The sequence below is a fragment of the Malaya genurostris genome, chromosome 2, assembly GCF_030247185.1.
Source record: "Malaya genurostris strain Urasoe2022 chromosome 2, Malgen_1.1, whole genome shotgun sequence".
Taxonomy (NCBI): domain Eukaryota; kingdom Metazoa; phylum Arthropoda; class Insecta; order Diptera; family Culicidae; genus Malaya; species Malaya genurostris.
The window spans coordinates 136,079,067-136,102,963 of NC_080571.1; the positions used below are offsets into that span (position 1 = coordinate 136,079,067).

At 41.6% G+C, this 23,897-nt stretch overlaps 1 protein-coding gene across 1 annotated transcript; it reads right to left on the minus strand.

The window, feature by feature from the left end:
- Positions 1-18,057: 18,057 nt before the first annotated feature.
- LOC131428850 (uncharacterized) lies at positions 18,058-23,525 on the minus strand. The gene is made up of 2 exons (XM_058592908.1): positions 21,340-23,525; positions 18,058-21,238 (listed from the first exon to the last, which is right to left on the minus strand). The coding sequence occupies exons 1-2, from the start codon at positions 23,523-23,525 to the stop codon at positions 18,058-18,060; spliced, it is 5,367 nt and encodes a 1,788-aa protein (XP_058448891.1).
- Positions 23,526-23,897: the final 372 nt, after the last annotated feature.

A 23,897-nucleotide genomic window follows, 5' to 3' on the forward strand; every position in this document is an offset into this window, starting at 1 on the left:
CCATCGCGTTCATACGCACAGAGGTGTAGAGACACAGAGGTGCGAACGCATAGAAGTCACAGAGGTGCCATCGCATAAAGGTGCGAAGTCGAAGGGGTGCAAAGGCACACTGTATCTGGGGTCAGGTACAGGTAGCACACCAAGTTCAGTGGTGACCACAACGACGGCAGAGCAACTGAGATAGCAGAAGACGATACCAAAAGACTGCCAATTGGAAATCGTTGGATGAGCTTCACCCTCAACTTTCATTGCAATTTCTGAGAGTATATTGAGGAAAGACTCCATTCCTCAAGCTAACTCAAAATTGGCGAAAATCGATATGAGACTGATATGCGATTATGGGCAGTATATGAATCAAATAATTTTTACTGGATTGTTCATTAAACAGCTTTAAAATGGCAGTCCATTAAAACCTACGTGAAAAGTAGATTCCGATCGCAACATCATAGAGCTAAGGCAGTGTGTCTTATTAAATATGTTATAAACAAAGTAGGGCGGGAAATATTCACATAACTTTTCACGTAACTATGATTGATCTTTTGTCGTGAATACGACTTACTTTACTATGGGGTGCCTTTTCAAAATTAGCCAAATGGAAGAATGGGCAGAATTTAATCGTGAATATCTCGACTTGTATTAACGGCAGCAACATGATTCTTTCACTGTTCCATCAAAAATATAATCAGGAATTTAGGATAATATTTTGAACTGTGTGAGATAACCACAAACAGCTCAAAAATTAGGTTTTCTCAAAATTTTAAAACTACGCGGAAAGCTCTGTACTTTTGTTTGGCTTTTTCGCGCAAGGACGACGATTTTGAGGTAGTCAGGCACATATCTTCAACTGATTGCATATAAAAGGGGAACCGTGGTCGAAAATCGATCACTTCTTCTTGTGCGTTGGATGGAAGCGGACGTCGTGGAAATGATTTAATCAACCAGCAGCTTCGGAGAGTGCACCTTCTGCGTGGTTAAAACCTCAAACGCTCAGGTCGCAACTCTCATTTGGACTTCAGTCGTCCGGTGGGCCAGATGGCAATGAAAGCAGGCCTTTTGCGTGGTATAAAGCCTCAAACGCTTAGGTCGTGCTTTCATCTGGACTTCGATCGTCAGGTGGAGCAGTCGCTAGTAATAAGAGCAGACCCTTAGCGTTGTACAAAACCTTAAACGCTCAGGTCGCAGTGCCAGTTTGGTGGTCGTTTGCATTGAAGCAAAATACAACGGAAAATGGACAACAATGTGGAACATTATGCAAAATCAGCCCTCTAATGGCTCTAAATGTTACCTAAAGAACTATAAAGATTGCTTCTTTGTAAATCGAATATTAAAATTATCAGTGTAGTGCAAATCTAAGATAATTTGATCAGTTTTTGCAATTTTCACAGTTCTAAATTCGCAACAGTGTTTAAAATCGTTTATATCTAATCAGTGTTTAATATCTTAGAAAATTATACAATTTGGCTCTTCTGGGATGCCAGAAATTAATCCCGTATAGCATTTTGATTGTATCTTTTACTAAAATATTGAAATACGAAATGAAATAATCGACATCAAAATTCTTTAAGATGCCATTTAGAACCACAATTTTATACCCAAAGAATTATGCGAAATTTTACTTCACTATACTGTATACGGCCCATTTTTCAACCAGTCGTAGTTTGTAGTAAACTTTCTGCAGATTTGCTATATAAAATGCATAGCACCGGCTCAGAAGCCATTCATTTCGAATTTGGCTGTCGTTGTCATCCTGTAAAAATATACTAAGCTTGTCACCGCAAGCGGGAGAAGCAGAGACTCCAATAGAACACATGTCAATATCGCACCCAACGACAACAGGTCAGCCTGGAAATAGAAGACGGAAGTTAGCGGTATCCATCGGAAGTCAATGGTATCGATCGGAACTATACTGGATATTTCGTAATTTGTGTGTCAGAATGTTAAATGTAACTAATCTGTACTGTAGTTTAGGTGTATCGTTTCAAATTCTAGTAGTGTGAAAAGGCAAAACTTGCACAATTCACACTACCGATCAACTAATTTCTATTCGGAAGTATAAAGTAAAAGTGTCTGTTTCATTCGTATTCACGACATCCAGTTATGTCTCTGACATTACACACCTGTACTTTTTTTTAAATGAAGAAAAAAATGTTTTTTTTTCTGGAAAAAGATGCCAGTTGACAGTCTGGTCCTTGGCGCGAATGTCAAAACCCCTTAAATCAAATTGATTATTTTTCGGAAGAACTGTTTTGCAATGAAAAAATCTCGTCAACGTGTAAACATATTTATGTGAAGTACAAATGGTCGGGTAATCGATCCGAAAAAAAAAATTTACCCGTACCCGAGTTAGCGGTAAATTTTTTTACCCGTACCCGAGTGAGCAGTAAAATTTTTACCCGTACCCGACCCGTACCCGATTGAAAATAAAAATTTTTACCCGTACCCGACCAAAAACCCGTCGGGTACGGGTACGGGTCGGGTTTCGGGTAAAATACCCGATACCTGACCATCTCTAATGGACCTCATGATGGTCGTACAAGCTTGGACCGCCAAACAACATTTGTTACTGAAGAAAACATTGAATCGGCGAAGCAAATCGTGTTGCAAAATCGTTCTGTACCGATTAGAGAGATTGCTGTGTTGTTGGACATGGCTTCTCGGCTGGTGCCAAAAAAGCTGAATTTCATTCAAAAAAGCGTCGTGTTGATGTGGCCAAAGAGATGATTTCCAACGCAAATAGTGACCCCACATTCATCGAATGCATCATAACTGGTGATGAGGTGTGGATCTATGAATATGACGTCGAAACCGCACAACAATCGACCGAATGACGCTTCGAAGGCGAGCCGTTGTTCTAAATTTTCATCCATTATAAAAATCGCCACACGAAAATTTTTCAACTTTTTGTATAGACGCCAAACAAAAACTAATCGTACGATATGCGTCAAAATTTGACAGAATGTGTATAAAAGTGTTGCCAACGTTGAGAGAATAAAAGTTTACCGATTGGACAAGCGCGGGAATTTTAAAATGATAATTCCGGTTCTTTTTTGATCATAAGGTATGTTGGGGGTTGCGATATTTGCAACAGTATGGCCATTGTGCATAACTCAAACATAGAGTCTAAATGGACACCAACTACAAAACCTTTCAGTAGAATACAGATTATTTAATTTTTCATCGCATACTTTCCTTCTAATAGTAGATAATTTTTCAAAGTGTGTAGAGGTTGAATGGATGAAGAGGGGCACGGATTGTGCAAAGTTTATTCAAAAGTTGATATCGTTCTATGCTCGTGGGTTACCAGATGTTCTAGTATCCGATAACGGTCCACCATTTAATTCACACATTTTTGTTGATTTTCTTAATAAACAGGGAATAAGTTCAAAACGGAAGTCATTCAGTAAAAACCATTCAAGCGAAGAGGTTGTATTTCGATTATACTGCTCGTAAGTTAACGGCTACAGGTAGTTAAAACTACTGCTGCTAATAGCCAATGCAATATTCGGGGCGTTTCCCGACTGGAAAGCTAGCAACGACGGCCATCGCGTTCATACGCACAGAGGTGTAGAGACACAGAGGTGCGAGCGCATAGAAGTCACAGAGGTGCCATCGCATAAAGGTGCGAAGACGAAGGGGTGCAAAGGCACACTGTATCTGGGGTCAGGTACAGGTAGCAGGTTCAGGTTCAGTGGTGACCACAACGACGGCAGAGCAACTGAGATAGCAGAAGACGATACCAAAAGACTGCCAATTGGAAATCGTTGGATGAGCTTCACGTCGTTCTTTACAATAGAGGAACAGAGACAACAGCAACAAGGTAGATTTAATTTAATTAAATTGAATTAAAGTTTCATAAAGACAAAATGAAGCTTTCTTTAAAAGCACGGTCTAAGCGCACATATGCAGAAATGCTTACAACGATCACTGATATCCCACCTTTGGAAACCGAAAACGGTTTTTCAAATCTTGCGGAACCAGAGGAATCTGACTCTGACGGAAATAGTGAAGATACCTTGTTTGTCACTCTTTTTCTTTTCAATTTTTTTTATTAGGAGCAGGGAAAAGCCCGGTTGAGATGAAATTTGGCAATCTCTATCTCCAGCAGGCATAAAAAATACTCATCATTTGTATCAACAGATTACAATGATCCAACAGATACATTTAAGCCTCAACCAGGCGCGTATACAGGGGGGGTTTTAGGGGTTCAAACCCCCCCCGAAACAAAAAATTATAACCCATGGGAAACATTGTGATATAAATTGTACATGTGTTGATTTATCACCATGTTCTAAAACCCCCCCCGAAAATTTTCTCTGGCTACGCGCCTGGCCTCAACACTACAATTAAAACTAACAGTTAAAACTAAATTTATAACACTACTACTAGTTGATGACACCAAGCATAACAGGCCTGTAATAGTGCTCTTACTTAGAAGGTGAGAGAGAGGAGAAATATGGTTAGGTAAATTTAATACAAGGGTTGGTGGACGGGGTACTAAACGAGCGTAAACGAACGACGGGGTTGGAATCAGCATGTAGATCTAATTAGTTATCAAAACGATGGTGGAAGACAGAAAAAGAGGAAAAAACGACCAGGTTAATTTAGGCGAGCGAATCTAGTTAGTTTCAAATGAAGATGATGGAGAGACGGAATGGGGGTTAAATAATAATAAAATATTAACGGTTACAGACAAATTCTAATCTAACAGGTGACTATGGAACAATCGTTTAATCATGGTTCGAGATAAATGAAAGTAGAAGACATTGGAACAGTTGTTGAATGTTCGGCACATACTGGAGAACGGTTCATCATAACCATAATTTGTTCTTGCAACAGGTAATCTCAAAAAGGGGTGGGAACGAAGATTGCGTCGATGAATGTCGAGAATAATGAACTGCAAGAGTTCGGGACAATCGATACGTGATTGAAGCAAATCAGCAACGAAAGTTGCCTTGGAGACATTCCGACGAACGAAACACCGATCAAGATCAATAAGCTTACAGCGATCTATGTAACTAGGAAGATTAGTAGGATCTCTCCATGGTAGGTTACGCAGGGCAAATCTAACAAATGTATGTTGAATAGCTTCGATCCGATCTATGTCGATTTGATAATGGGGTGAACAGACAACAGCTGAATATTCAAGCGTCGAGCGGACTAGAGCTCAATATAATGCTTTAAGACAATGTACATTGACAAAGCTCTTAGTAATGCGAAAGACGAAACCTAAAAGTTTGGAGGCCTTAGAGATCACATAATCGATATGACTTTTGAAATTCAACTTGGTATATCTTACTAGATGATATAGCTTAAAATCATCTACGAAAGATAGTTTGTGGCATTTCAATAGAAAGTTGAGATCATTGAAGTAGATCAAGAATAAAAATGGTCCCAAGTGACTGCCTTGAGGGACTCCAGAACCTACAGCAAACGGCAATTTGGTGGTTTATCTTGTCGAAGGCTTCGGAGAAATCCGCATAGATAGCGTCAACTTGAAGGCGCGCTTGTAGGGATCGAATTATAAAAGATGTATAAGACAATAAGTTCGTTGTAGTTGATCGTTTTGGCATAAAACCGTGTTGTGTTTCCGAGATGTAGTTATTGCAGTTATGCTTGATGAAGTCCAGAACTATATTTTCAAATAACTTAGACACAGCGCATAGTGCGGCTATCCCACGATAATTAGATACATTAGCTTTATTTCCCTTCTTGAAAACCGAAAAAATATATGATGTTTTCCAAATATCCGGAAAAGTTCCTGAATTGAGTGAGATATTAAACAGCATCCACAGTGGAATCAGAAGGCTGTTCGAGCACTTTTTCAATACCAAAGAAGAAATACCACCAGGCTCAGCGTTAGAAGGTAGTTTCATTTTAGAACATGCTTTATCAATCATAGATATCGTTATGATTGGATGGAGCAAATCGAGAAACGGCGAGGAACATTAATGATAGCTTTGGAGATCTGATCATTCGATAAGGTTTCATCAGAGAATACATTGCTGAAATATGATTTAAATAGGTTACAAATGTAAGGCAACACGGATGATTCCACGTCACCAAGAAACATCTGGTTGGGTAGCCCTAATTCCTTCCTCTGATCGTTCACGTAGTTCCAGAAGTTTTTAGGGTTGACTTTAAAATTATTTTGTACACGAAGGAGATGGGAATGAAATAACATTTTGTTCAGTCGCTTATAACGATTGTTGAGGAACATATAATAAAATCTCAAATGGAGCGTAGAATGCTTCGATAGTTTTCTTAGAGAAGAACGTTTAGCACGCTTATAACGTTTCAGGGTCAGATTGGACCATGGGGGATGCACAGATTCACGTCGAATGTTTTTGGGTACAAATGGATCGACAGCATACGAAACTATATCGGACCATAACATAGCAATGGAATTGCAATCGACATTAGTAAACAGGCTTCTCCTGTCTAGCGACAGCAAAAAGATCATGAAGCAACCGGATAAATATATTTGCAAGAACCGCGAATACATTTAATACCAGGTTGGTTGAAATCACATAAGATCATAATTTTATCATTTAAGCTCAATTTATCACTTATCAATGGAAGAAAACTAAAGTGTTGTTCGATAAGATTCAAATCATTCACGCGATCAGGCGGAAAGTAAAGCACGCAAATGTACAATGTAAAGTGTGTGAACGAAAGAGCGACCCAAACTTGCTCAACATTCTCACAGTTTGAGAGAGACACCAAGCGAAAATTGAATTTGGAGCGACAGGCAATGGGAATATCACCGCCGCTCTTTTTCAAACTGTTTTCGTCGTTCCGATCCAGTCGGTATACGGAGTAGGAATTGCTGAAAATCTGCCTGGTTAACGTGTTGTCATTTAACCAGGTTTCAGTAAAAGCATAGATATCATACGCAGCATCAGAACAGGCCAGATAGTAGTCCACGAGAGAACGGTTCATTCCCCCAATGTTCTGATAATAGATGCTCAGACCAGTGTCTCTGTTAATGCATGAAACGGTGTCGGCGACAGAGGGTACAACAAGAGCGCGGGGTTAGACGAGTGAGACGTGTAGCAGCTAGAAACAACCGAGGCGATTGATTTTCTTTGCTGGTCCTGTGATAATTTAGCAATCGAGAGACGAGAGAGGCTCGATCGGCGTAGGGATATCTGTTGTGGTCGTATAGCTGATTCTGTTCTCTGTTCTGGCTTGCGCTCTAAAAAAGAGGCGATTGTCACTCCATTCGGCCAAAAATTAGGTGACGTAATATTTTGCTCAAAAGCTTACGTAACACTTAATTTGAACAAAATGAAAGATAGCGGCCTGTACTGATGCTGACTAACAAGCTTGATGCAAACAATGTGGCTACGATTACAATTAGTTTTAGATTGAACGTAGTTGATAAAATTTTCTTCTGATTCGCTAGGTAAAAATGTAGTTAGATATTACCAATCTCTATTGCTAGTGTTGCTAACAGTTCGGCTGAAAAGTTCGTATCGTTTAATAGAAACACACATTTTTTTGCCAAAATTTGTTTTTATTATTCAACATAATTGCCATCAGAAGCGATACAGCGATTATAGCGATCTTCCAACTTTTCGATACCATTTTTGTAGTACGATTTGTCCTTTGCCTCAAAATAGGCCTCAGTTTCAGCGATTACCTCTTCATTGCTTCTAAATTTTTTACCAGCGAGCATTCTCTTGAGGTCTGAGAACAGGAAAAAGTCACTGGGGACCAAATCTGGAGAATACGGTGGATGAGGGAGCAATTCGAAGCCCAATTCGTTCAATTTCAGCATGGTTTTTCGTTGTTGTTTTTGATCGATTGTGAGCTCACGCGGCACCCATTTTGCACAAAGCTTTCTCATATCCAAATATTCGTGAATAATATGTCCAACACGTTCCTTTGATATCTTTAGGGTGTCAGCTATCTCGATCAACTTCACTTTACGGTAATTGAAAATCATTTTGTGGATTTTTTTCACGTTTTCATCGGTAACAGCCTCTTTTGGATGTCCACTGCGTTCATCGTCTTCGGTGCTCATATGACCAGTACGAAATTTTGCAAACCACTTACGAATTGTTGCTTCGCCCGGTGCAGAGTCTGGATAACACTCATCAAGCCATTTTTTGGCATCGGCGGCACTTTTTTTCATCAAAAAGTAGTGTTTCATCAACACACGAAATTCCTTTTTTTCCATTTTGTTTTCACAATAACAAAAGTAGCTTCACTCAAAATGCAATATCTCACAAACTAATAATCAGACAGCTGTCAAATTTAAACACGTATCTTTTGAAGTTTGGTAGTAACTGAAAATGGTATGGATTTAATTCTAGTGGCGCCCTCTCATAGAAACGATACGAACTTTTCAGCCGATCTGTTAGGAATCTGATTTGTCGGGTGGGCTACCAGAAGGGTACACTCAAAACAATCCACACGTTAACCTTATGTGAAAAAAACACGTAGATTCCAAAAATGGCTTTGTCATCGGAGTTTACGTGATCTTCTTAACAACCAGCGGATCATGATTGAACATGAAATGAACCATATGTCAGAATTATTGCTGTTGTCACATATATTTAATGTGTCACGCATTTACTTGAATTCATTTTGTCATGTTCATTTTGTGCTCGCAATATGGCGTCAGTTGAAAAACCTAGAGCTAACAACATAGGCCAAATTCCTTTTGACCCTTCTAAGGTATTTATCACAGTGATTTTAGGGTAAATAAAATACGAAACTGGAACACAAAAACTGCTCCAAAAATACGAAACTAAAACACAATTAAATTTTTTTTTCTACAGCGGAATTCAAAAGGCAAAAATCTCTAGATTGTGTTCCAGCACATCAATCACATCTTGAACTACTAGTTCCAACTGATTAAAGCAGCATTCTGTTGAAACCGGCCCTCCACATGGTAGCCATCTTGAATGAGGACGGGAGAATCACTCGATTTGAGGACGTACGACTTACCACCTCAAGCTTCAGCAATCGCGACTGTAATGGCCGCCGAAAGGGAAGAGGATACGCTGCGTGTTCGTGCGCAGTGCGCCCAGTGCTGTTCGCAGCTGTCACCTGTGAGGGGAAAGACATTTCTCGTCTTGAGCCGTGTGTACACCACCACATTCTCTCCCTACTTAAACAAAACGCAGTTTCGATATTCTAACACATCACAAAAAAAAGAAAAAATAGGAATTTGTTTTTACTGTGCTGATTAGCTTTGCTATTCATATCCAGAGGACTACAGTCAAGTTTTAGTGGGTAGACAACCTTAGTCCACAGTTAATCATGCGAACAGGGATGCCACTTCACATTTTTAATCACGGTCTTATTTTCCAGTAAGCAGATTATTTAAGAATATATGTATCATTCGCATATGTATTCATAATTATAGCAAATATAAAATTCCTTTCTTCCGATTTTTTTTATGGTCATTTCTGCAAAAACAACTCCAGTTAACACCGCTAACAGTGCGACTTGAACGAACTAACTTCTGCGTGACCATTCCGGTAGGATGTTTCCTGGCATCCTTTTCCTTTGTATTATCTAGATAAGACGTCCAAGACCACTGGCATTCTTGCTAAGTATTAAACACCACGTGCATCACAGCAGAATGGCAAAATATACTTCCCGACGATTGATCCAGTATTTGAAGGTAAGTGAAATTCATTTAGTATTAAACTTCTCTTTATTTTAGGTTGAATGGAATTAAACTAAGCACTGACATAACAATTATCTGATACCAAATAAAAATCAAACCGATTCCGCGATTTCATGGAAAAAAAAAATTACACGCTGGACAAGATAGATTTATATCCAGAAAGCTGACTCGTGAGTATCGCATACACTTACATTTCTAGTGTTCTAACATAGTCCGATAAATTGGCCGGAACTCTTTTCTCTCTCAAGGGCCGCGTTGTTTTTATTGCTTGCGAGTCGCCCGTACTCGGCTCTGTTACTATCGTATGATGTACTCGTTTAGTCTGTGTAACATGACGACGTACTTGTCGTCCACTTTCGTCGCTCAGAACTAGGTTACCGTTATCTTCATTAACCACTGTGTATCGAGTAGAATCGAATCTTGGTTCTCCTTTTGCTCTACATAGTCGTTCAACCACCACGGTGTCTCCACGACGAATTGGACATGGTCGAGCACCTTGCCGAGCATCCTCATACTGCTTGGAATGAAGTTTTGCCTCGGTGTCCTCAGCATTTAACAACCGCTCGTCGATGTCCACTTTTCCCCTGTTCAACAATGGCAAACCCCGATGAATTTTTCTCCCATACATCACCTCTTCCAGGGCCATTCTAGTAACAGAATGAGAAGCAGAATTATGAGCATTCAAAGCTGCTTGAAGTTCATCATTAAAATTGTTCCCTGTTGACGAAGCAGTGCACATAGCTTTGTTTACAACTTTCATGAAATTTTCCACTAAACCGTTTTGTTGCGGGAAAAAAGGCGTGGAATATATTGTTTTGATGCCTCTTTGGCTGCAGTAAGTTTTATAATCATCACCGTTAAATGGTGGACCGTTGTCGGACTTGATAGCTTTTGGGAAACCTTCTTTATTAAACACATCATCGAGGACTTTTCTTGTGTTCTCAAAAGATGTCGATTTTACCGGTCGTGCGATTGCGTATCTTGACCTGTAGTCTATAATTACTAATATCGATATCCCTCCAAATTTCAAATACGGGCCATTGAAGTCGATGGCTATTGTCTCCCATACTGCTTTCGGAACCAATGTTCGCTGCATAGGAGTTGGTCTTGCCGGTTTGCCATTTACAACACATGTTTCACATGATCTTACAAATTCTTCGGTATCTGTGGTCATTCCCGGCCACCAAACGCGCTCACGTAAAATACTTTTCATTTTAGCTGTCATGGGGTGGCCCCTATGAGCCACTTCCAGGGTCTTTCGACGCAACTTTTGTGGGATCACGATACAGCCTAGTTTTGACAGCAAACCATTGCTCTTACATAAATCATTCGATACTGCGCGGAATCTCCACAACTGTTTTTGCCAATTATCAGAATCCATTGCTTCCATAACTTGCTGAAGCGTTTCGTCTTCCGAAGTAAATTTTTTTATTTCATCTTCTGTCAAAAAACTATCCTTAGCTGCTTGAATGTGTGCGATTTCCCAGGGGCTAGAAGAATCATCAAACGGACCGTCATTTCCTTGATACAATCGAGACGATGGATCCGCAATGTTATCTCAACGCTTGACATATTCAATCGAATAATTGTATGGACTCAGTCTTAGTGCCCAACCATCTGCTCGGTTCAACGCTCTTTTAGTGTTCTCACGAGTTCTTTTGAGTATGAAAGCAACTCCCGATGCATCCGTGCGCAACGTAAAATGTCTCCCCAACAGGAAGTACGAAAAATGCTCTACAGCCCAGACTGCGCCAAGGGCCTCTCTTCGATTTTGAGCATATCTTTTTTCTGTTTCTGTTAACGCCTTCGACGCAAAACTTATTACTCTAGGGCGCTTACCAGAGCCTTCCTGAACTAACACCGCCCCTAGCGCATTTGGTGAAGCATCCGTGTATAGAATGGTTTTCTCCTGTTCCGAGAAATAACCCAATGCAACGGTACAGTGGATTATTTGTTCTTTTAGTTTGATAAAAGCTTTGTCTTGTCGATCAGTCCAGTTCCATAATTTTGATCCAGCTATCGACCATAAGGAATTTGAAATATTGGCGAAATTTCGTATATATGGACTGACAAACGATGCTAAGCCCAAAAAACTACGCAACTCTGAAACGGTCATAGGTCTTCGGAATCTCCGAATAGCATTAACTTTAGTTTCTTCAATATGGAAACCATTCTCATCTAGCATGTGTCCTAAGAACGTGATTTGAGTTCTGTCATATTCGTACTTACTAGTATTAAGGGTCAAATTGTGCAACTTTAGGATTGTATGTACCCTGGTTACGGTTCTGTGTAGCTCGTCTAGAGTATCCGCAAAAAGTAGTATGTCATCTATATAAACTATTTTATTTTTAATGGTCTCGAGAATCCGACTCATTTCACGTTGGAAGATTTCTGGAGCGCAATTTACTCCTAACATTAGACGAGTAAACCTGAACATACCATTCTCCGCCAAAAATGTTGTGAGATCCCGTGATTCCTCACTCAGTTCTAGATGGTAGTACGCATTCTTCAAGTCCAGTCCATTTTAATGTTGGCAAACCAGATATAGATTGCTTTTCTAGATAAATCCAATCCTGCCCACCAATAACATTGACGTCTGCTCCCGTATCAATGAGGAATTTAATGGGACCTGATGAACCCAACAAACAATCAATCAAGACATCCTCAAGATTTAATGCACTGATCTGTCCAAAGCAAGGAGAGAGAGAGAGAAAAAAAAAGTGGTTATCTGTTCGTTATACAATAATGAATATATTTCTTTTGCAATAGAACAAACTTTCAATTATTTTACCTCGTCTTCTTTATTTTCAGGTTTTGTATCAGTGACCAGATTAGAAAAGGCACCATCTTCAATGGCATTCACACGTTTCCATCTACAGGTTGCGGCGAAATGGCCAAATTTGCCACATTTATTACACTTTTGCCCTAGAGCTGGACAGGGCCTGTTTCTGTGTGCCCAACGGTTGCACCTCGAACATCGTTGTCTGCGGCTAATACCCGGTTGCTCGTCGTTACTGGGCTGTTTGCTCTGCCCGTTTCCGGAATAATCGGTGTCATTTCGACGTTTTGTTGGCACATTTGGCATTCTTCCATGGATATGGTGAATTGTTCCCTCGTACGTAGGAGTTACTTGCGCAGTCTCTATTTGATATGCCTCGTCTCGCGTGGCCGATTGAACAATAAAGCTTGTTTCGTAACCAAATGTTCTAGCAGTTTTTGCCAAATCGCGGTTGGCCATTCCTTTTAGTAGCTGAGCACGCACGCACCGTTCCTGATCGTCCGCGTTATAACGACATAGGCGGACCTTAGCCATCAACCTAGCATGGAATGCAACTACCGTCTCACTTTTTTCTTGCTGCATACCAGAAAATGCTTCGTGTTCTGCTGCGGTGTCAGTCATCTAACGGAGATGGCCTTCAATATTTTTAATGAACACTCTGTAGCAATCCGCATTGATAAAGTTCGGTCTTAAACTAGCGGCTCGAACGATTCCCTGCAACTCTTCGCCCATCGAAAGGAAAAGAAGTTGTGATCGACGCACAGGATCGATAGCGTTGGATAGAGATGCTGCAATTTCGAAATTTTCGATGTATTTTGTCCATTCTTCCCACATTTTGTTAGCGGCCACGTTTTTTGGGAATGGTCTCATTTGATCCCAACGAATCGACGGAATATTCCCGTCATGCTGAGGGAACTCAGTTCGAAAACAATTCCAGCTGTTCTCTGCCTCACCAGTACCCTCGTTATGGTACTGACTATTTGTTTTCCCGGCAGACAACTCGTGAATCACCCTTTGCATTTCATCAAGCTGATTCTTCAGAAACTCGTTTTCTTGTTTTAGGTCACGTTCAAATCGATTAACATCGTGCTCATGTTCCGTAACATTTTCGAAGTTATCAATAAATACCGGAGCACGAACAAATCTCCCAGCCTCTGAAAACTCGCTCATTTCAAGATTATCATCTTGGATAGCATCATCGTCGGAATGGTGCAACCGTACGTATTTTCCTCCTGACATTTTCCTTTTCAAAATTTTAGCAACGAATCTGTAAACAAATATACATTAAAGATGACGAAATCATGAGTCGGTTCAGGTCTGTTTTATCGTTCCCTCAACGATCGCGGGTCGTTAACTGTAGCGTGCACTACGGTGTAACGGAACTGTCTGCTGTATCGTTTCCCAGATATACGAACAAGTGGCTTAAGCGCCACCTCTTACGAGGACCACTTGTCACGTTCAAGGTTGCCCGACTAGAAACTCCGCCTCAGAGCGGGTCCGATTACAATAATCTTGGGGAAACGAAACGGAAGACGCAAACATCAAAGGGTACTCCGAGTCAAAGATCGATCCCTAATAATCACCTAACGAATCCGCGAATAGACAACCGATTTTCCCAACCAACTCGCAGATTCCTCACTGGCAGAACCCCTAAGAACAACCAAATAATAGCCAGCGAAGAAACCAGAGTGGGGACTGTTTTCCCGAGCAGTCCAACCCAGAGTACTGAAACACAAACTATTAACGAAACGACCGCGAACCAGAGACCCTTTAAAGAGACAAAACTACCGGAATATTACTTCAAATGACAACACATAATCTTAAGAACGTGAATCACTATCGAACATTTATTCGACCAACAAACACCTAACGGTTTCTATTTAAATTCGAACATTTATTCGAATTTCCTAGTTACTAAACTATATTCGAACATTAATTCGACACACTACATATATTATCCTAACTTACTCCTAATTACATTTCCTACATACGAAAAAAATTACATTTTTATTTCCCGGTTCAGGGCCCTAGCAAGTGCGGGTGGAGATTCTGGACTGTACTATAATTTCGGAGCTTTTATATCACCCTGCGCAGGGATTTAGGCGTTTACTCACTCTTATAAGTCGACCAGCCTTCTTTCTGCTACCTGCTACGTTGTATTGCTGCGCACGGTACTAATTCCGCGCAGATGTTTCGCTGTCGATATTTGCGCTTCCTAGCGCAGATTCTCCGGGTGAGGTCCTCGGGTTGAAGGGTAACTGCTGGTAGTGTTGGACCTCAAAACAGCATACCAGCAACAAAGAACGGAGCAGAGTCCGGCACGCGGCGAATTTGCGATGGCCGCAGATGACACGTGGAATCGTAGTGTCCTTCGTTTTGATGGTAACTAACCATACGGTCACGAGCAGATGGATCAGGCGTGGTGGCAGGAGGACGGATGAACTTTGCTGGCGGTGCGGTTGTAGCTTCACCAAGCGCAAATCTGAAATTAAAAGCCGTCGTACGGCTGATCGACATTGTAAGCTATTGTCTACACGCCGTACGTTAACCTTTTTTATTACCTTTGATGGTCTTCGCACTTGCACGCAAAGTCTCCGCACTTTCAACTATCTCCTAACTGCGCTAATACCTATTTGAAATAAACTCTGTAACTTTGCCTGCTTTAAAAAAAAGTCTCATGTTATAAGACTAACCTGTTTCGAACACGAACTACACAAATTTAACCACTCTGATCTCTTCCACTGATCAAATTGAAATGATTGATCAGAGAAACTGTTAATCCTCAGATACGAGATTTTGGATTTAAGAAACCGGAAATCGCATTACGAACCCATATTGGACTACTCGGAACCGAACCGAATTCTCGTTTTCCCTTTAGTAGTTCACATCTAACCGTCTCATATCCCCAAATCAACGAACTTCGGGTCAATGTTTGAATATCAAGAACATGAAAAGTAAGTCGCATCGTCGCTTCGCGAGTCCAAAGGTCACGATACAGCAAAGAGAGACAGAATTGGAGAGAATAGGCAATCGGCATCTACGCAAGCGGCGCGTTCTAAATAGCCGCCCAATGTTCATTCTTCCAACTTTAGGTAGGGAAAGAAAGCTTAATCGATAAGCTAGGCAACCATATCGAAGTGACGGAAGCAAACTTTTTAATTGAAACCACGTGATTGCTACATAATACCCCAGCGATTTTTACGAAAATTTGGTTGAAGGAGTAAAACCAAATTTTCGTAATCGTAATCTGGACAAACAACAAAATATCGAGCCATACTGGTAAAGAAAATGCTCTCAAGAGAAAAAGATTTAAAGACTTATATATTACTCGCAATCACGATTAGAAACTTAATCTACTATATACAAAAAAAAAACTGAAGTCATAAGGTTCAACATTGGTACAGAAACGAAGCATCTTCGACGTTTCGTCCGCTACTCTGTTGGCAGTTCACCCTCAATCACACTATAAACATAAATTCCCAAATTATGGCATTGCATCTAAAATATTAAAATTTTAGATCAAGCCGATTTCCCATACAACACATATGACAGTACACTATAACATAACTGTAACAGGTTTGTTAGATCTCCGGACTACTCCAATCATAAGTTGGAAAGGTATCCTTCTTCTAACTCACCGCATTGCTTTATCTTCGAGAGAACCCCAGAACCTTTACTGGACAACTCTCTCTAAACGACAAACATGATATCCCATAAACGTACCCAAGACAGTAACTCTAACACCGAAATGCATCGGTCAATGAGAAATCTGCCAAATTATCTCCCAACAAAATTCCTATTGTCTCAGCATGGTTTCTACACCGAGATATATTTCGGTCACATGAACACGCATACTGAACCAACATAAACATTACCCTATGCATCCACTTTACATTATGTTTCTAACACCGAATCTGTTTCGGCCAAAATGAAACATAAAGAAAGCATAATAATACCCTGCCATAAAAAAGCTCCAAAAGCTTCATACATTACACGCACACAATGAACCACCAACCTAGCCACGAAACGAAACGTCAAAATAAAGTAAACAGTACAATTGAAGTGGAGTGTAGTGTTGTGTTGAAAGGAATTGAATTCCTTAAATTCTACAGGTAATTAATCTGAAATAGGTCCATAAATCACCCGAAACGGTAGATTTAGCAGACGGCAAGTTTTTTAGTAATTTTTTTCTTTAACTTTATTATAGGAATCCATAGGAGGAGATACATCAGGGGAAGTCGACGTCCTGAAACGTAGTTGGTTTTGAAGAAACCTTTGGAAACCGGCAATGAGAGTTTTACTTCAATATCAGGTAAGTGTTTGAACAGAATCTAATAGGAGTATTTGATTTTCAGGAGCAACCGGACATGGAGGAAAATAATGGTCACGAGAAATTCAGTGCTACAGTGACCCAACGATTATTAGACCGTCCCTATGTAAATAGTGTTGGATTTAAACACTATAGATCAGGGTAAATATTTAGTATTTAGGCAGATTAAACTACAAAAAAAATTAATTTCTATACTAAATAAATTTTATGCAGTACACTATGCACACAAACATGTGTAAAGAGAATGGAAAAAAATATCACAGAAAAAAAAATCACGAGCATGCAAAAAAAAAACATTATATACATGCTGAAAAAAATAGCATAAAAAAAATAAAAATATGCAATATAATGAAAAAAAAACTAGCATAAAAAAATTAATATGCAATATAAAAAAAAAAAAAAAAAAAAAAAATCTGAATCAGCATGCAAAAAAATCATGCGTATCCCATTATAAATAATTGTGCAAAAAAAAAGTGTATATAAATAATATCAAAATAAATAAATAAATATTATAAATATCTAGTTCTAAGTAGCAGGCTATATCTAATAAATTACAGAGCTAGGTACTAACTTAGAATTAAGACTCGATGTAGTGTAAAAACACTAACATTATTTACACCGAAAGGGAAAATATTTACAATTTTCGGGGTGATTGTGAATAGCACAACACCTCTTCTATCTCGGTCTCGGAAAAGAACACCGAACTAATCCCGACAGGCAGTCCCACCTGTCCTCAAACTTTCCCGCGGATTTCTTTCGGAATACGAAAGCTTTCCATATTATTAGTTGTTACTGCCAGCTCGATTGACTTGTGTTTGCTCGTCATCGACCTTGTGAAGGTCATCCGAGTCTTATACGGTCATCATTCAAGCATCCCCGATCTTGAACTCTCGCTAAGCTTCTCATTGCTGGTACTCCTCTTCAACGCCTCATTGGCTCGGAGTTTCTGGTATTGATAGCTCATCGTTCCGACTAACGCCAGGAACTCGCTCTGATTTCTGGTCGAGGGGATAGGCTATACGCGCAGTAGTAACTAACAATAAGGTAGATTTCTCATTCCAGAATTCCAATTGAACGGAACCAACCACACGTCCCCAGTAAATGAATGTTGTTGTGGGGTGCACGTCGCATGGTTGGACGTATGTTAGGCAACCAGAGCTTGCGCATCATGGTGCATTTGTCTCTACTCACTAAGTGAGAGATACATAGCTCGAAAAAAAACAAGAGTTTTCTTTAATTATTTTCGTACATCCTTAGATGTATCGTTGCCTCACTAGAGGGTACATAGCTATAAAACACAAACATTTAAGAAGGTGAAGGCGATTGGGAATTGAGCTTTTTTAAATATGCGCAATTAAAAATACCTAATCGTTTTCCCTTCAAGTCCTCTAGGTCGTAGCAATGAGAACCCACGATTCGCTTTATCACAGCTAGCACATATTTCGGAGCTAGCTTAGCGCAAAAACCCTTCTCTTTGTCCGATTGCTCGGTATTCTTCTTGAGGACTCGTTCTCCAACAGAGTAGGTAGCGCAGTTGGCATTCGACCGAAGGTTATAGTACGAAGAATGTTTCTCGTAGGCCGACTTGAGGTTCTTCCGGACATCTGCTAGAAGCTTATCTCGTTCGTCGTCTTTCAGTTGCCCATCATGAGTGGAAGATGCATCTCGGAGGTGCCGATATTCACGCCCGTCCGATACCATGTTTCTTCCGAATAGCACAAAATACGGGGTATACCGCGTAGCGTCATGTACTGAGTTCCGTACCGCACTGGCAATTTGTTGTAAATTGTTTGCCCATTCGCGATGGTCTTTGCGGATACAAGCACGTATGGCGGTGGTGATCACTCGGTTAACTCGTTCGGTGTCATTAATCTGCGGATGGTAATTTGGTGTCCTCCAATGGGTCACATGGTACCGAGTTAACAGATTTCGGAACGAAGCAGAAACGAATTGAGTTCCGTTGTCCGAAAGAATAACTTCCGGTACGCCAAACAACAGAAACAGCGAGTTTTCGACGAAATGGACTAACGAGTCAGCAGTAGCTTGTCGAAATGGCTGTACAATTACAAACTTGCTGAAAAGGTCAGTTATTACCAACAAGCAAGTACTCCGACCTTTCCCTGATGCTGGAAGTGGACCGACGTAATCCATTGCGAGAAACTGCCAGGGGTACTGAACGATTTTCTTTTGCTCGTTCATCGGTGCGGTGGTGTTTTGGTTCGTGGCTTTGCTGGTTTGACAAATCAAGCATCTTCGACAGAAACGTTTTACTTCGCTACTCATCCTCGGCCAATAATACCGTTCCCTCAAAGCGGCCAATGTTTTTTCTGCACCCAGGTGGGCTCTCTCGTGTACATCGCGAACTAACTCTTCTCGTTCAGCCATTGGAGGGTAACTTTTCCATTGGAATCGTGCATCCTCTATTTTGCTATCCTGCTTTACGAGCTTCCAAATCCGTTCATCTATCACGCGAAAGTCCGGAAATTTGGTGGGTTCTTTATAGATTCTCGTTGCAAGATTCCGATATTCCAGATCTGCCTGCTGAAGTGAGATGGTCTCCACCGATCGAGAAAGACAATCCGCTAGAATGTTATTTTTACCTTTCTTATACTCCAGCTCGATATCATAAGACTGAATTTTAAGGGCCCATCTTAGCAGTTTGGCGTTCCCGGATTCTACCCCGATGGTAAAGAGCCAGAGCAAACTACGCGCATCGGTGACCACCTTAAACCGAGTGCCTTCGACGTAGTGACGGAAGTGTTCGATCGCCAACAATACTCCCAAACATTCCTTCTCCACGCTAGCATATTTCCGCTGGGTACTGCTTAGTTTTTTGCTGAAATAAGCGATTACCTTCTGTTGGTCGTTTTGTTGTTGCAGAAGGGCTGCTCCAACTGCATTGTCAGAAGCATCCGACTCGATCGTAAATGGAAGATTAAAGTCAGGGTTTCCAAGGATTGGCGCGGATATAAGAGCCGTTCGTAGTTCCTCAAACGCATTTTCGGCCGCATCAGTCCATCGGAAGCTATTTTTCGCTTTCTTAAGCAGGTCAGATATTGGAGCGACAATTCGGCTGTAGTCTCGAATGAAACGTTGATAGAATCCTGCAAGCCCTAACAGCCTGCGTATATCCTTTACGTTTCTTGGTCGAGCATAATCGAGAATTGGAGAAATGCGACTGTTGTCGATCGACACTCCGTCCTCCGTAAGCAAGTAACCCAAATAAGTTACCTGCTTTCGACAAAAACGGCTTTTATCAAGAGAAATCGTAAGGTTGGCTTTGGTTAGGCGATCCGCCACAATGCGCAAAAGTCGCACATGCTCGCTAAATGTTTTCGTTGCAATTACGATGTCGTCAAGATATACGAAAACATTAGGTTCTAGATCGAATCCAATTACGCGGTCCATCAAGCGGCACATCGTGAACGGGGCGTTGGTCAACCCGAATGGACAAACTTTAAAACGGAACAGGCCTTGTGGGGTTCTGAAGGCGGTATAATCCCGACATTCCTCTTTCAACGGAATTTGGAAATACGCATCCTTCAGATCCACAACCGAATAATAGGTAGCCTTACCCAGGCGGTTAAATATACCTCCCATGTTGCGCATCGGATAGGAGTCCTTTTTGGTCCACGCATTTATTCGTCGGGAATCAAGACATACCCTAAGCTTTCCGTTCGCTTTCCGAACGGGAACTAAGGCACTTGCCCACTCACTGGTGCACTCTTCGATGGCATCAATCCGTCTATATCTCTCCAGTTCTGCTTCCATTTCGGCCTGTACAGCCGGGGAACAACGGTATAAAGGCGTTCGTATTGGCTTGGCCTCGTCTCGCAACACGATTTCATGCTGCAATAGAGATGTCCTCCCTAACCGATTCTCGGTAGTACACGGGAACAACTTAATTGCTTCCACGAGTTGTATACGTTCTCCTTGTGTCAATTCGTGCTCTGTTTCGATGGTTTCCGGTGTGGTTCTCGAAGCTTCCGGCAACTCCAAAGCAGGGATATCCAGAGTTTCATCCGGCTCACCTTGTTGCAAAACGGGAAGTGTTGTAATGGGTAGCATCGGTATCTGTACTGTCTCGTGACTGGGTTTTGCACTGTCGATCTCCTGAATCGTACTAATTTGTTCGAAGCCGTTCTCGCCCAATATCATAGGCTGAATGCCGAACCGTTTCCAAAAATCGTAACCCAGGATTAACGCTCGGGATACTTGTGGCACTACGAGTGTTGGAATGATTTTTGTTACGCCCCGGAATCTTATCGGCAATTGTACGTAACCAAGGCTCTCATGTACGGTTTTGTCAGCGGTCACAATTTTTAAAGGACTCGGTTCTAGCTCTAAACCATTTCGTTTCGCGATATCCTTAATATTGGTAACGCTAACGCTGGCTCCAGAATCCAGTAGAGCGTCGTAATCGGTATCGAATACCTTAACAGAGATGTGTGGGCAGCTTTCGGTTTGAACTCTAACTTCACAGACTCTTTGGAAAGGGTTATCGAAAGGTAAATCACTGGGAACTTTCAAATTCGTAGGAATGCCATCGTTCCCTTCGTTGCATTCCTGGTCTAGTTTCCCACTAACCGTTTGGTGTCCGTCGGTGGACTTCTGGGGTGGTTCTCGCATGTAGTCGTCGTCTTCCCGAGAGTTCCGCAGACGTAGCAGAAGATTCGTTTCTCTTCTTTGCACTGTCTCCATAAGTGTCCAGTCGCACGACAATTCCAACACAAGGGAACTATTCTCCCAGCTTCTGGGTTAACGCTATGCTGCTGCGGCGGTTGCGAGGGTCGTTTCCGCTCACGATAGTACCTCCTTCCTATCGCGTTTATCTCCTCGGTCTCCGAATAAGATGAGTACGAATCCTCCTCTTCTCCTTCAACCTCGATTCTGTTAATATGAGCTGGTCGCGATAGTCCTTCTCGCGTCTGGCGGTACGCTGGGTCATGTGCATCTATGCGGTACGCATAGTATTCCAGTTTTTTGAGGTCACGTACCGTTCGACAAGCCAACTTCGATCGGTAGTGAGGCCGCATATTGTCCCAGATAACCTCGAAAATTCGGTCCGAATCTAACGGTCGCGTCAGGAGTTTGTTCAATCTTTCGATTTCCATTTTGAAAGTCAGAAATGTTTCATAACGAAGTTGTTTTCGTTCGTAAATTTTTTGGCGGTTTCCTTGATCCTTGTTGGGATTCCCAAACATGTACCTTATTTTCTCTTCAAAATCATTCCAATCGAGAAACTCGTCGGAATAGCATAGGTACCAGTCGTACGCTGCTCCCCGGAGGATCGTATGAACACGTTGCAGAAGTACATCATCCGCTACTCGGTCCATTTTTGCTAATCGGCGAATTTTATGCAGAAAATCTTCCAAGGGACGTTGACGAGCATCTCCGCTGAAGGTTAGGTGCCACTTTTCCATACGTCGATCGGCGTTTTGTATTTCAGCATCGCTTATTCGCCTTTCCCTACGTCTTCTTGGTTGATCCGCCTCGGTGTACCATTCTCTTTCTCTACCTCTCCGTGGTCGATGGTCTTCTCTACCTCTCCTTGGTTGATGATCTCTGGTACGCCAATCCCTCTCGTCATTCGTACTTTCGTCCGAAGCATAACGGTAGGATTCGCCCAAGTTGTAGGATACAACGCCCTGCCGACGGGAGTCCTCGGAATACGTTCGCGATCCACCTGAAACCAAACTATCTCGTCGCTCGCGGTGTGAAGTGCCTGCATATTTGCAGAAGTTATTAGTCGCTGGAGGGTCCCAATTTTTATTCTCGGCGGGTCGATCTTTTGCAGTACTTCGAACGTAACCGGAGGACCAACCGCTGCGAAACTGTTGCGGAGGATCTAAGTTTGTACGGTCCATACCCGGATGAGAATAAATGGCTCCTTCCATGAACGTGGACCGAGCGTTCCGCGAGATAAAGGATCTGGACATCTGACGAAGGTTGGTAGTAGGAGGGCTAATATGTTGATCAACCGGCATCGATCTAGCGGTTCGCGAGCCAAGTGGTCTCGAGGAACGCCACCCGAGTGGCTCCCCTGGATTTCCTCCCTCAGAGTGCCTATCTACTACAGTTACTGATGCGGACAAGCGAGTCTCCGATAATTCCTTCTCCAGTTCAGCGATTCGACTCAGCAATGCTTGTTGTTGCTGGCTAGATTCCACCCGTGACACCTGTTCGGGTGTCCGTTCCAACTGCTTCTTGATCGCACCTTGATTGGAGCCAAAACGATCATAAGTTCCCTTCGTCAGATCTTGCTGGTCGTCTCGTCCTTCCGCTCCCAGTATGTCCTCCTCAACTTCTAATTCTTCATGTTGGGACAACAAATCGCTTCTACGAGTGTCGGCAGCCAACTCTCTACTCTGTTTTCCTTTAGTTATCTTCCGTCCATTAGTTCTGTTCAACAAGGCCCGTATCTCGTGTAAGAGTTCTCTCTGCATTCGTTCGGACGACGAATCGGGAGTCTTACATCGCGCTACTCGCAGTAAAAAATGTTTTAGACGCGACGTAACTCTATCGTCGGGTCCTTTGTCCAACATTCCCCTCAAAATCTCTAATTTTCCCAAAATGTAATCAAACTCCTGATCAATGGTATACGGAGAAGGATAATCTCTATTCTCCCGTGCATCTTCATAAAATAAATTCCTCAATAGCCGATATTTGGCTTCAGGCTCATCTTTCACCTGCCCCGTTCTACCCCGTATGACCAACTCATAATCTACCTCCTCATTGGTCAGATGATCCGCGTGAGGGTATTTATTGGTCATAATCAAAATAGTGTATAAACGTAGAATGGAAATAACACAACACCACCACAACTATTATGATTGTTTTAAATATATTTATATATGTACCGACAACGTACCGAACTCAATTTTATTAAAGAAGCTAGAAAAGGAATTATTATTAGAAAATAGAGTATATTGCAACAAAAAAAAATGTATGATGGAAACAAATGCAAATAATAACGTGAACCTTATGTATTAATCAAAAAAAACTATATCTATATCTGATTTTTTTTTCCGAATTCCCTAGAAACGTGGCCCCACGTTGGGCGCCAAAATGTAGCGTGCACTACGGTGTAACGGAACTGTCTGCTGTATCGTTTCCCAGATCTACGAACAAGTGGCTTAAGCGCC